The following is a 13916-nucleotide window of genomic DNA, read 5'->3' as shown; positions in this document are numbered from 1 at the left end:
GTGATTTGGGCGGGGGAAAGAAAGAAATGAAAAATGTTTAAAGGAATTAAATGAGAGGCTTCCCCTCCACAATGAGTGGAGTGTTCTTTACTGTTTTGCATGACATTTTGAAGAGCCACATGTCTGGTTATTTCTCTGCGTGTTGTGGGAGGTGGTGTCGCTGAGCCTGACCACCCCACACACAAAGCTGAAGTGAGATCCGAAGGCTTCTTGACATCCCCTCTATTCACCACAGAACAGATGTATCAATTGAATGTTTACAGATCTTCAACCGTAGATTACAAACTGAACATTTAAAAAATGTTCAAATGACTCCAAAGAGCTTGTTATCACCTTCAAGGTATCATCTCTTTTCTACCCATTTTGTACTCAGGCGCGCTCTCCTTTAAAAACAATAGACACAATTATGCAGCGATCAACACAACCACCCAGACTAAAATACCCTCTTCTCTTTAATTTGCAAGTCATTCTCCCAGTTTTAATAAGCCCGTGGTGGAGGGGGGGGTGCATTTTTGAAATAGTGGCTCTATCTAATGTGTGCCAGGCACGTCCTGGGCCCTCTGCTGAAATATTGGATATAAACCAGGTGGTGGGATAAGTTTTGCAATGGAAACTTCCTACATTAACCTTGGAACTTTAGCAAGAGAACTGGAGGCTTTTATTATTGACCTGGAAGATGGAATTGAGGAAGGCCAATCAGAGAAAGCACTGAAGCAAGGCAGCAGGGACCTTGCGCAGCTGCTACGGGGTCAGTGGGCTCCCTCTGCTGAGATGCAGTGCGTGCAATGAAATGAATTCTGATACAGCAAGCTGTTGTTATTCACGCCCCCACCCAGCTCCCGACCCACACATCATTATCCTCCATGGAAGATGAGTCTTATGTGAAAAGCTGTCACCGTTTTGACTGTTTGGGCTGATAAATATTAGTCAGCTAACTGCTGACAGCTTAGGCCATCCTCTGAATGCTGAGGAGTCACAGGTTTTTTCACTCACTGCTCTGTCTCAAATTGTCTTGATCAACATAGAGTTTTCCTATTCCTGTTTCCACACACATATGCACACACACACCCCCGTATATACGTGCACACACATTTACCTGTGTTTTATTTATTTACCATTTCCCCTTTAAGCAGCTGAGAACAGGCAGTTTCTTTATTTGGGATCATCTTGCCTGTTAGCAGGCAAGTAAAATGTAATCCCTCTTCTCTACCTCTTGGATCAATAGTGTCATTACCACAATATGGGAACCTGTCAATGTGAAAAAACACTCCTAAATGCACACCTGAGGGCTCCTCTTGCTCTTCCAGATGAGCCGGCTGGCTGGCCTGGGGCCCAGTGGCAGGGTTCATCTGCAACCCTGGCCAGTGCCAACACATGTTGCTATGCCCACTCTGCTTGTTTCATAGCCTCCCAATCCAAGTGCAGAGGAACTGAAGATGTGGTTCTGGTTATTAAAGCCCTTTGACCTGCAGTTATTCTTCCAAACTAAAAACACCTGCTTTTCATTCAATATAATTTCCAACTTCAATTTTGATTATGCAATTCTGCAGGCTTCTTCCACATCAAGGAAAAAAACCCGCAATCTCAAACTAGCATAACCCATCCGTTCTTACTGTTGTCATAATCAGACCAAATCAAAGTTGTGGATATTATATTCCTCAGTCATTCACAGACGCTGTCTGGACACTGGGACACAGCAGTGAACTATAAAGACACTATCCCTGAACGCTCAAAGCTGATATTCTGATGGGGAGGTCCAAAAATAATAAACAACCAGAAGGTGTAATATAGTGACAGATGTCTTGCAGAGAAATAAGGAAATGTAGAAGGAATACTGTGAAGGCCTGGGGAGAGAGCAGGACGGGGAAGAGGGGAATAAATGGGTGGGGAAGGGGGGCATCTGTGATACTTTCAACAGTAAAGATACATTTTAAAATTAAATTGAAAAAGTAAACATGAGATCTAAGTGATGAGATGATGAAAGTCCTTTAAAATGGAGGGAATGGGTAATGCAAATGCCTCTAGGCCAGTTTCGGTTGGCATGTTGCTGAAAGAAGGTGGGATGGCTGGAGCATGGTGGACTGGAGGAGTGTGGTGTGAGATCTGGTAAGAGGTCATAGTTCCAGATTACTTCTGACTGTATGAGATTTCATTTTATTAGAACTACAAAGAGAAGCCAGTGGGAGTTTTTAAGAACAGGAGAGAATAAGCTATGTTTTATTTTCCTTTTTATTTTTGTTCCATTTATTTTTTTTAATTTATCTTTACTGTTAAAAGTATTACAGATGTCCCCCCTTTTTCCTCCCCACTGACCCACTCCACCCTGCACACCCCACAGGCCTTCACCACACTATTGTATGTGTCCATGGTTATGTATATATGTATAGAATAAGCTTGCTTTGGCTGTGAGTTAAAATGGTCTAAAGAGCCAAAGTGATGCCCTAACCGGTTTGGCTCAGTGGATAGAGCATCGGCCTGCGGACTGAAAGGTCCCAGGTTCGATTCCGGTCAAGGGCATGTACCTTGGTTGCGGGCACATCCCCAGTCGGGAGTGTGCGGGAGGCAGCTGATCAATGTTTCTCTCTCATTGATGTTTCTGACTCTCTATCCCTCTCCCTTCCTCTCTGTAAAAAATCAATAAAATATATTTGAAAAAAAAAAAAAAGAGCCAAAGTGAGAACAGTTAGAAGGTACCATAGGAAAGCAATGATGGTGGTTTCTGCAACTGGAGACAAAAATGGACTGGTTTGTGTTACATTCTAGAGACAAAGGTAACAGGTTATCCTGGTGGGTTGGAGGTGGGAAATGGGGGAAGAAGAAAGCCCTAGGTTTGTTGTTTTTAATATTTTTATTGATTTCAGAGAGGAAGGGAGAGGGAGAGAGAGATAGAAACATTAATGATGAAAGAAAATCATTGATCAGCTGCCTCCTGCATGCCCCACACTGGGGATCGAACCCACAACCTGGGCATGTGCCCTGACAGGGAATTGAAGTGTGGCCTCCTGCTTCATAGGTCGATGCTCAACCACTGAGCAAAGCCAGCCAGACAAGGCCTAGGTTTTTAACACTAGTTAATTATGGGATGATGGTACCACTTACCTATACAATATGTGGAGGATTGGCCATAGGGCACAGCTTTTGCTGAGAAAGTTAAATAGCTCAGTTGTAGCCATGGTAAATTTGAGAGAACTCTTAGCCCAAAGGAATGTCAAAAAAAACCAGTCTGATATAGAAGTCTGGATTCCTAGGGAGAGCTCTAGGCCAGAGGTATGGTTTTGAGAGTCACTGGCATATAAATTATATTTAAAAGCATGAGGCTGAATAAGATTCACTAGAAAGAACATGAGTAAAGAAATCAGCGGGCCCTGGGACACTGTTGCATGTAGATATGTGGCAACAGGGGAGAAGGAGCGGCCACAAGGAGAAAGTGTTTCAGAAAGAACAGAGTAAAGGAATGCTACTGAGAAAGCAAGTAAGATAAGGGGAACAGCCATCGGCTTCGGCAAAGGGAGGTCACCGCCACGCTTTGTGAGAGAATTCCTGGGCAGCATGGAAGCCAGTTGGAGTAGGTTGTGCAGAGTCTGTGCACCGAGGAAGTATATCACAGACAGCTCTTTTAAGGGAGTTTTGCCGTGAAGAGAAATAAAGAAATGGGAAGATGTGACCTCAAGGTTAATCGTTTATTCTTTCTTTATTAAATAGGAAATGGTCACTTAACAAAAGAAAATGATTCATTATTTCCAATTATCCCCCTACTAAAATTTTTAATCTCTGTTCCAATAGAGACATGACCTAAAAGTAATAGTCATATACATTATGGACAAGACATACGCTAGAAAGTATGGGATTTGCCTTTAAATGCGTGTCAGTCAACATGCATGTATAACGTTTTAGTTTAAAGGCCCTGTTACTGCATGAAAATAATATGTACTATTCCTTTTCCAGTTGTCAAGCATTAAATATGTCAAATGCTTTTGATAATCTTTCATGTCTTAAATTTACCAGTTTCATGTTAGTAAGTTAATTATCTATTACCCTGGAAGCCAAATGTGCATGGAATCACTGGGGTACCCATGTACCGAGAAGACAGATAGGCTCTGAGAAGGTTAATTGCTGCTCTAAGGGGCGCAGGGACCTCCAAGTTCCTTCTCCCCGCTCTGCGCGTGGGTGACGTGAAATCTCCCAGGGGCTTGTGGTGCTTTCCTACCAGGGATCCCCTTCTCTGGGGTCTGTGCTGCCAGCCTTCAAAGTGCTCCCTGCAGGTTCACAGCCTGGCACTAGGCGCAGAGGTGCTGCGCTAAGAAAACCAAATCTGAAAAGCACACACAGGAAAGCACTTTGTGGAAACTTGCAAGAGTATCCTTTCCTCCACAATCTGTTTTAAGAAAAATGTGTACCATTCCACTCGAGGTGGGGAAGAAGCAAAATGCCAAGGTACAGTAGTACCAACAAACAGCATTATTTGCCAAAAAATAGTTTGTAGTTCATTGGGCTCTGTCTTAACCTTTTGTGAAGGTTTCTGTTTCATTAATTATAAGAAGGAATCACAAACCACTAACCGCTTCAAAGACTGTTCAGTGTATGAGAGCATGAAACAGGTTCATATTCCTGTGGTCCAGTTGGGGAGGGGGGGTGCATGCTGGCAGTGAGGCTCTGCTTGGCAGCAGTAACTCTGAGCCGGTGTTTCTCTTGTCTGCTTTGTAGATGGCGTCAGTGCTGCTACTGTGCACAGCCCTGCTTCAGAAGAGGCCGTTGAAGTCTGTAAAGACGAAGGTAAGAGGCTCCTACTACATCTAAAAATCAAAATCGCTTAGGAGGCCATTTGAGTTTGCTTTATATGGAACAATGATGCAGCAAGCAAAATCTTATCTAATTCTCTTTAAGCATCTCTATTTCAATAAATTATCTCACCCACTCTGCTTTATTCCATATCTGCCTCTTAGAATTTACATGTGCATTTACATTTGTTCCTCTGAAAAGTAGCTTTGTGAAACAAGAGAATGATTGGAGAAATTATGTTTAAAGATGTTTAAACAGAATTAGGCATTTCTGCTGTTTATGGCTACTCTTCAGGAATAAGTTAAAAGAGTGGCTTTTGGGATCCACCTACCAGAGAGCTTCATTATCCAGACATAAGAAGGAAGAAGTTTGAAAAGGATCCTTAGAAATAAATCTTTGGCAAGAGCATCATTCCTCATTCTATGGACAGTTACTATGAGGAAATGTTGCTGACCCAAGTATCTCCAAAAGAAGAAAAAGGTTGACTTTGGTTATAGGAGAAAATTTGAGGGAGAAATAGTGGAGACATTCATGCTTCTATGTCGCCGGGTCCATAATATTTTCTTTCCCTCCTGACTAAAGGTAACATTTGCTTTTCCCCACACAAAAAGGTAACATTATTTTATTTATTTTTTGGTATCTATTTTTTAATTTTTTTTTCAATTACAGTTTATATTCAGTATTATTTTGTGTTAGTTTCAGGTGTACAGCATAGTGGTTAGACAATCTATACTTTACAAAGTGCCCCCTTGATATTTTAAGTACCCACCTGGCACTTACAGTTATTACAATATGACTAAGTATATTCCCTAGGCTGTGTTTTATATCCCTGTGACTATTTTGTAACTACCAATTTGCAGTTCTTAATCCCGTCACCTTAAAAAGGCAGTATTATTTTATATCTGTCACCGGTAACTACTGGAAAATCCTTCTGTTGTAGTTGTACAAGGGGACATCTGGTGATCTAGTTGAGACTTTTGGATAGATATGCTCAGTGCATTTCTTTAGTTTGGAGTGTTATGAAAATAAACCCATACTTGACAATTGATACTAGCATAGTTTCTAAATGCCTTGAACTGGTGTTTAGAAAATTAAAGTTGTCCTAAAAGTTTAATACCCAGCTATTTGCATCATTCATTTCATGTTGCCTGGTAAATGTGCTTTTCTAAATGAGGTTTCCTATGTACTGAGGGGGTTTGAGATGGGTGAGGGCTGCCTGCAGCTGGGAAAATAAGTTCCTCATTCCTGAAGGGGGATCTGGGTGGCCCAATACCATCCCCTACACTGTTATTTCAGTGGCCCTTATCTTGTTCATTGCCACTTTTTTTTTTTTTTTTTTTTTTTTAGCATTTAAAGGACTGTCTTTTATTGTGAGGCCTTTAAATCCCTCATATTTTAAAATTAAACTTTCTTTTTTTATTGCTTAAAGTATTACAAAGGGTATTACATATGTGTCCTCCCCCCCCCCCCCCCCCGCCCTTGACAGCCCACTTTTAAAATGAATCCGTTAGCAACTCCCTTCATCTACTCAGATATGTGTTCTGACATTCCTGGTTTTATCTGATATATTTATCCCTGATCACTTAGTATATCTAAAAATACAAATAATGTCAGATAGTCACATAGGTTCCGATAAGAAACTCAAGATCATTTTAGACAGAGAAATAAACCTGACCAAGTCAGAGTGAAAAGACAGAAAGTGATGTTCCTCCTAAGTAAATAATTTTGGACATTCCAATCATGTAGCTGTGAAAGAATTTTTTTGTAAATGTCATGAAGTTGAATGGCAGAGTTTAGGAAACAAGAACCTAATTTAAGCTCGTGAAGCTGAGGTGTTTTCCTGTTGAGTTGTTTGGTTTGGAGATATCACACCTTTATAGAAACACAATGTTTGTGATGTTTCTTGATGCTTTCAGGATCCCACACCATTAATTGCTCATGCCAGGATCAATTTCTCAGAATGCTTTTAGGATTTTTTTTTTCTACATGAAATTTGTAATGGTGGCAACTCCAAAGAGTTCTGCCATATATTACAAATGCAGTTCCCTAGTAATGACTAATTGTGAAGTTTTAAGGATTTTACTGAAATACATTTTTAATATTCATTAACCTCTTGATCTAGGGAAAAGTGTTTTAAAATCCCCATTAGCATGTAAACCTCTACAAATAGAGCATATAGGAGATAATATTTGCCTTTTCCTTCTAGAAACAGCATGTATCACTGTTTTTGTTTTTAATTTATCTTTATTGTTGAAAGTATTACAGATGTTCCCACTTTTTTTCCTATTGACCCCCTCCACCTTGCACCCACCCTTCCCAGGTCTTCATCACACTATTGTTTATGTCCATGGGCTATGCATATATGCATGTAAATTTCCCAGTTAATCTCTCCCAACCACGCCACCCCCGCCTTCCCTCTGAGATTCATCAGTCTATTCCATGCTTCTATGTCTCTGAATCTATTTTGTTCAACAGTTTATTTTGTTCATTAGATTCCATATGTTCATTAGATTCTCATATGAGTAAGATCATGTGATACTTATCTTTCTCTGACTGGCTTATTTTGCTTAGCATAGTACTCTCTAGGTTCCTTCATGCTGTCTCAAAGGGTAAGAGATCCTTCGTTTTTACTGCTGCCTAGTATTCCATGATGTACATGTACCACAGCTTTTTCATCCACTTGTCTATTGAAGGGCATTTGGGCTGTTTCCAGATCTTGGCTATTATAAATTGTGCTGATTTGAACATAAGGGTGCATATATTCTTTCTGATTGGTGTGTCGAGTTTCTTAGGATATATTCCTAGAAGTGGAATCATTGGATCAAATGGCAGTTCCTTTTTTATTTTTTATTTTTTTGAGGAAACTGCATACTGTTTTCTATAGTGGCTGCACTATTTTCACCAGCAATGTATTAGGGTTCCCTTTTCTCCACATCCTCGCCAGCATTTGTCATTTGTTGGTTTGTTGATGATAGCCATTCTGACAGGAGTGAGGTGATACGTCATTGTTGTTTTAATTTGCATATATTTGATGATCAGTAACTTTGAGCATTTTTTCATATGTCTCTTGGCCTTCTGTACAGACATTGTACCACTGTTTTTAATTGATTATTAATTGAAAGCTTAGGACTGCTATCTTGACTGGTAATTATGTAGCTTAGAATGAAAAAAAGAAATGAATTTGCCATTGAAATTTCCCAAGATTGAGGTCAAGTTGGAGTTAATAGAGTTGGGGATTCATTTCAAATATTCACTATTATTAGTTTCATGCAGAAGTATATCTCCTTGGTGACAATTGGGCTATTTATGAGCTCTGCAGTTATAAGATTGCTTATAAAAATGCATATTAAACTCTCCCATTTAAAAGGCAGAACATGTTTGCTGACCAAGCAGCCTGAAGGAGCCCTTGCTCTCTTGCCTTTGCTTCCAGACTCAGATCCTGACCCAGCGTCTTCTTCTTGGGTTGGGAACAAACAATCTAATGAACTGCCCCCCTCTCTCTCTCTCTCTCTCTCTCTCTCTCTCTCTCTCTCTCTCCTTCAAGACTCATCAGTCATTTCCAGCTTTTCTCGTTGGTTTGTCTGGCTTTACATTTGTCATAACTTTGGACCCCACAGTATACTAGCATCTTCTGGAGTGCAAGGCTTAAAACAAGCAAATAAAACATGGGATGGCTCATGTGCCTTTGTTTGGGAGCTGAAATTTTTTAAAAAATTAAAATTGGTATGTGAAAGTTGAATAATTTTAAGAGGAAGTGTCTTCTGGGGGGTATCTTCTATCACAGTGATTTTGTTCAAATGTTCTAGACATATTTCCCATTGGGTACTTAGAATGGATGCCTATCATCCATGTGCCCCACGTAATTGCTAACAGTGCAAGCTGCTGACAGAAGGAGGTACTACTGATTGGCTTATGTCACAATAGCTAGATTGTGAGCTACAGACTGAAGACACCTGTTTCCAATGATCATTACAGCCCTCAGATGGGCAGGAGTTGCATTGAGAGGATGAGATGTGAGGAGGAAGAATACTGATGAGTAAAGCTAATCACACAGGGCTGCCTGCCCAGGATGTGGCAGCCAGGACTTAATTGAAATGAATTCCAAGGTAAAGCTGGCTTAAGAAATTATCTATAGGTTAATAAAAATTCTAAGGTTATTTGTAAAATACTGCTTTCACTTATTTTTGAGAGATTTCTTCCTCTACTCTTAAAAAATACTCTAATTATTGATTTAATGACTGTTTATACTTTAAATCCTAAAAATAAAAAATAAAAACACCCAGGAGTACAAATGTTAAGGCTACTTAAGTTATCAAATATAGAGGTAATCACAAAAAGGGGAGTATAAATACAGGAATAAAATTCATATTAGTAATATCAAGTACTCTGGTTGAAACTACTATATAGTTATTATTATTTGAAATATAGTCAATCTTCTTAATTCAAGGAGAACTCTTCATTCTACTTGTCTCAACACTCATAATAATAGTTCATCCTCACTCACAGCCAAGGCCCAGGCACCTTGGGTGGGGGAGGACAGCTATTTAAACACATTTTGATTCTCCTGTCTTAGTATTTTACTACCCAATTTGAATTTGAAGCTCAACTAGACCAAATCATATGCTCATCCTATATAATAAAAGGCTAATATGCAAATAGACTGAACGGCAGAATGACCAGTCCCTGTGACACGCACTAACCACCAGGGAGTAGACACTCAATGCAGGAGCTGCCCTCTGGTGGTCAGTGCGCTTCCACAGGGGGAGTGCCACTCAGCCAGAAGCCAGGCTCGTGGCTGGCGAGTACAGTGGTGGTGGTAGCAGCCTCTCCCACCTCCGTGGCAGCATTAAGGACCCCTTGGAGGATGTCTACCTGCTGGCTTAGGCCCGCTCCCTGAGAGGGGGCAGGCCAGGCTGAGGAGGGACCCCCTCTCCCCGTGGACGAATGTCGTGCACCAGGCCTCTAGTTAATAATAAAGGCAAAATCAATTAATACTCAGGTACATGCACAGCAAGCTGGGATTCCTTAGAGCTTTGTGTAAATCATGCCATTGCTGTTTGGTATTTATAAAGTCAGATGTCACCTGGCAAAGGATTTCTTAACCCTCACTCTAAGTTTAAGACTTGCTAGCGGTCAAATTTTCTATAGAACAGGGAGAAAGAGAGCAAAGATAGTCTTGCCAAAGACAACAAAAGAGAAAGGATGAGGCTACGTCTGAGGAAGTAGATTGGAGAGTGTGTGAGAGATGAGCATAAATATTCCCAACCATACATTGCTGTAAGCCTTGGCCAGTGTGGTGGGCTCCAGATGGCTGTGAATGCTATCTCCATCCCTTGTCTAAATCTTAGGAGAGAAACAAAACATTGGCCCACCCACGAAATTCCCCTCAGGCTTCTTTGGGCTGATGTTTCTTCCTATTCTTGGTGTCCCCTCTACTAAGCATCCTCCCCTCTACCCACAAAAGTGAGACAAAGCCGTCCCTGTCCTAGAGCGGCACTGATGGAGCGGGTGCCCTGTAACCCCTGGGTCTTTTGGATTTTAAGAGTCTGAAATGTGGCCCAGCTGGAGTGGCTCAGTTTGAGCATCAACCTATGAACCAGGAGGTCGCTATCTGATTCCTGGTCAGGGCACATGCCCGTATTGTGAGCTTGATTCCTAGTGTGGGGTGTGCAGGAGGCAGCTGATCAATGATTCTCTCTCATCATTGATGTTTCTGTCTCTCCCTCTCCCTTCCTCTCTGAAATCAATAAAAAATATAAAAAAAAGAGAAACCAAAAATTACCCATACACTCTTAAAAAAAAAAAAAGAAAGAAAGAAAGAGTCTGAAGTGTGGAATGAAAGCTGCTGCCCACTGGCAGTTCAGTGAGGGGGAAAGAACCAACATATATAGAGTGTCTCCTATGCATAATGCGTTATGTTTAGCTTCAATGTATTTTTCATTTCATAAAAAGTAACCTGAGACTCAGGAGGGAGAGAGAGAGACAGTGTGGGGTTGGGGAGACGGGAACCATTTCATAAGGGTGACTCCACAGCTGTTACTTACAAGCTTACATAATCCTCATTAACAATAATGTTTTATTCTATTTTAATATAACATTTATTTTTGTTTATAATATGTATTTATTGTAAAATAATTATAAATTCAGAAAAGGATAACAGATAAAAGCCTATAATCATTTTCTCTTTAAGGATTACATTGTTAAAAACAAATCTTTATTCTGTTTTACTACTTAACAATATACCAGGAACATTTTTCCCAAATCTTGAAATATTCCTCTAAGGCATGATATTTTATTGGAGGCATAGTATTTCATCATATGGTTGTTCCACCATTCACATGGCCAGTGTCCCAATGTTAAAGTATTTAGTAATTTACAATTTTCTCTCTATTCCAAATAATGGGGACATGCAGCGCAAACATCTATACTAATAAAAGCATAATATGTTAATTAGACCTGACAGCCAAACAACCTTCTGTACGTCATTTCGGACGTCCTTCTGGACTAAGCCGTGATGGCAGGGGCCAAGGCAGAGGTGGTTAGGGGCAATCAGGCAGGCAGGGGAGCAGTTAGGGGCATCAGGCAGGCAGGCAGAGGCAGTTAGGGGCCATCAGGCAGGCAGGCAGAGGCAGTTAGGGGCCATCAGGCAGAGTGGTTAGGGGCAATCAGGCAGAGTGGTTAGGGGCATCAGGTAGGCAGGGGAGCAGTTATGGGCATCAGGCAGGCAGAGGTGGTTAGAGGCGATCAGGCAGGCAAGCAGGCAGGCCAGCGGCTAGGAGCCAGCAGTCCAGGATTGCAAGAAGGTGCAGGCCAGGCTGAGGAACACCCCCCCTCCCACATGCACAAATTTTGTGCACTGGACCTCTAGTTTTACATAAATCTTGGTGTGTAACTATAATCAGTACCTCAGGATGAATTCTTAATTCTTTGTTGATTTATGCTGGTATATAAACTTCCTGTCTTTTTCTGGGATGCCACATACATATATGGATTTTTTAAGGCTACTCTGCAATGCAAACCATTTTGAAACTGTCTTATAAATATAACAATAGGTTATAAATTTTTTCATATCTTTTCACAGTCTAACATTATTGTATATTCCTATGAATGACCATCCATAATTTACTTACCCAGTCTCCTTTTTGAGTCCTTTCTTTAGTTTTAGTTTTATATTTTATACTGATAAGGAATATCCTTTTAACTTTGTAAATGTTCATGAACATTTCTGTAAGAAAATTCTAATAAATAGAAATGCATACAAGTCTTTGTTTTTCTACAACGAATAGAGTTCATTCCTTTTTGATTCTTTAAATAATATATGTTTGAAAGGTTCAGAGTGGGCCGGGGTCATGCACCTATGACATGAGGCCTTAATGTAGCAAAAAAGATTTTATTCCAATTACCTGGTTGCAGGTGAGCTGAGACCGAGAATGGCATCAGCAAAGAGAGGAGGGAGAGATAGGTTTTTATTAATCCTTGCTGGCTGCAAGCTGCTCTGCTGATGTAAGGGTCTGGTCCATCCTTGGTTCCTCCTATGCCAGGTGTCTTCTGGTTATCTGAGCTATGCTGTGCTCAAGGCTGCAAGCTTTCTGCAAGATATATGCTAAGCACAATAAGTTTCTTTGCCCCATTTTATTCTCTTTAACCCTTTAAATGTTCATTATAGAAAACTCATATAATGAAAGAGAATATAAGGAATAGAGTAAACTAACATGTAATCACAGCACCCCAAGATAACTACCATTCACATTTTGGGACCATCCTTTCATGCATCAGTTTGTGAATATATGCACATAAACAAAATTTTGTATAAATTGATCATATACTCTGTGACCAGAGTCTAGTCTCTGATTTCAACTTCCGGAGTCCAGATTCCAGCCTAACCTGATCTGTGTGACCCTGAGAAAATTGCTTAATCTCTGTGCACCTCAACATCCTCATCCATAAAACAGGAAGGATAATAGCAACTCCATCACAAGATACTAAAGCAAATCAATTCATTTAAACATTTTAGGACAATAGGAGGCTCAAAATTTTTGCCCATTGTTAAATATATGTTTATTTTCTAGATATTGTATCATATCATACACACTTTTCTGTATCCTCTTTTGTTAGAGGCTGCAAAACTTTATGGATATCTCTCTGAGTCATTTGGTGTAGATCCAATTCATCCATTTTAAAGTTCTCAGAATATTCCATAGTGTGAATGCACTGCAGTTAATTCAACCATTCTCCTATGATGAGCAAGAACTTTCTTTCCACTTTATTGCTGTACAAACAAGGCTGCAACAGACGTTCCTTACCCATATATCCTTATAAGCAGTGCTCTTATTTGTATGGGAAAGATTCCAGGAGTGGGGATGCTTTGAGGGGTATGTGTTTTTAATAGATATTGCCAAATTGCTTTCCTAAAAGGCTATAACAATTTATATTTCCATAAGCAAACATTATTTTTGTTCTTTTTAAATTTTGACAGTTCAGTGGATGTAAAGTATTATCTCAATGTTTGTGAAAGGTCAGGATCATTATCCCAATGTTGCAGGTAACTGAAGCTCAGAAAGCGCGAGCAACTGGTTCAGTTAACCAAAAGATAAAACCAGAATTTGGAAACCATGTCTGCCTGGACCCATAGCCCATGCTTTTTCCACCCCCTTGCCCCCTTGCTGCTTCCCACATCATGTTTTCAGAGCAAGGGCCATCCCTTGCCTGAGTGGGTAGGATGCAGGAAGGTGTAGAGCAGACAAAGGGCAGCATGGGGAAAGTTGAGACCCAAGCTAGAAGAGTAGGGCCTTGAGACTGAGACAACAGAGAGAGGAACCACTTTGTCCACATCATAATCTTGACCCTAACAGGGCCCTACAATGAAATGGATGTATAGAAACCCCCAACCATAGACACCACTAGAAAAAAAAACCCAAACCCCTTTGCATGTTGTCCATGATCTTTCGATAGTCTGGTTCCATGCTTCCTTAAAGCCCAGCACATATCTAGCTCAGTAGCCCAACTTACTTGTCATTTCCCAAAGACCTACAACCACTGGCCTACAACATCCTGCCATCCTTCTGTCGCATCAATTTTATCTGGGATCCAAAGATTCATCTCCAGTATTTTACCCTTACACTGGCCCTTCTCCAACA

At 40.5% G+C, this 13916-nt stretch overlaps 1 protein-coding gene across 3 annotated transcripts in view; it reads left to right on the top strand.

Annotated features, from left to right (window-relative positions):
* The window catches only part of MACROD2 (mono-ADP ribosylhydrolase 2), a 1902899-nt gene that overhangs the window by 1768875 nt on the left and 120108 nt on the right, over positions 1-13916 (top strand). For all 3 annotated transcript variants that reach the window (XM_081097752.1, XM_081097753.1, XM_081097754.1), the window contains one exon: positions 4705-4773. In XM_081097752.1, the coding sequence (XP_080953878.1) occupies positions 4705-4773 (69 nt within the window). The remainder of the gene's footprint in view (positions 1-4704; positions 4774-13916) is intronic.

This window comes from Myotis nattereri, assembly GCF_964212035.1.
Source record: "Myotis nattereri genome assembly, chromosome: 8".
Lineage (NCBI taxonomy): Eukaryota > Metazoa > Chordata > Mammalia > Chiroptera > Vespertilionidae > Myotis > Myotis nattereri.
The sequence above is the reverse complement of the archived record's forward strand: the minus strand, read 5'-3'. Positions and strand labels throughout refer to the sequence as shown.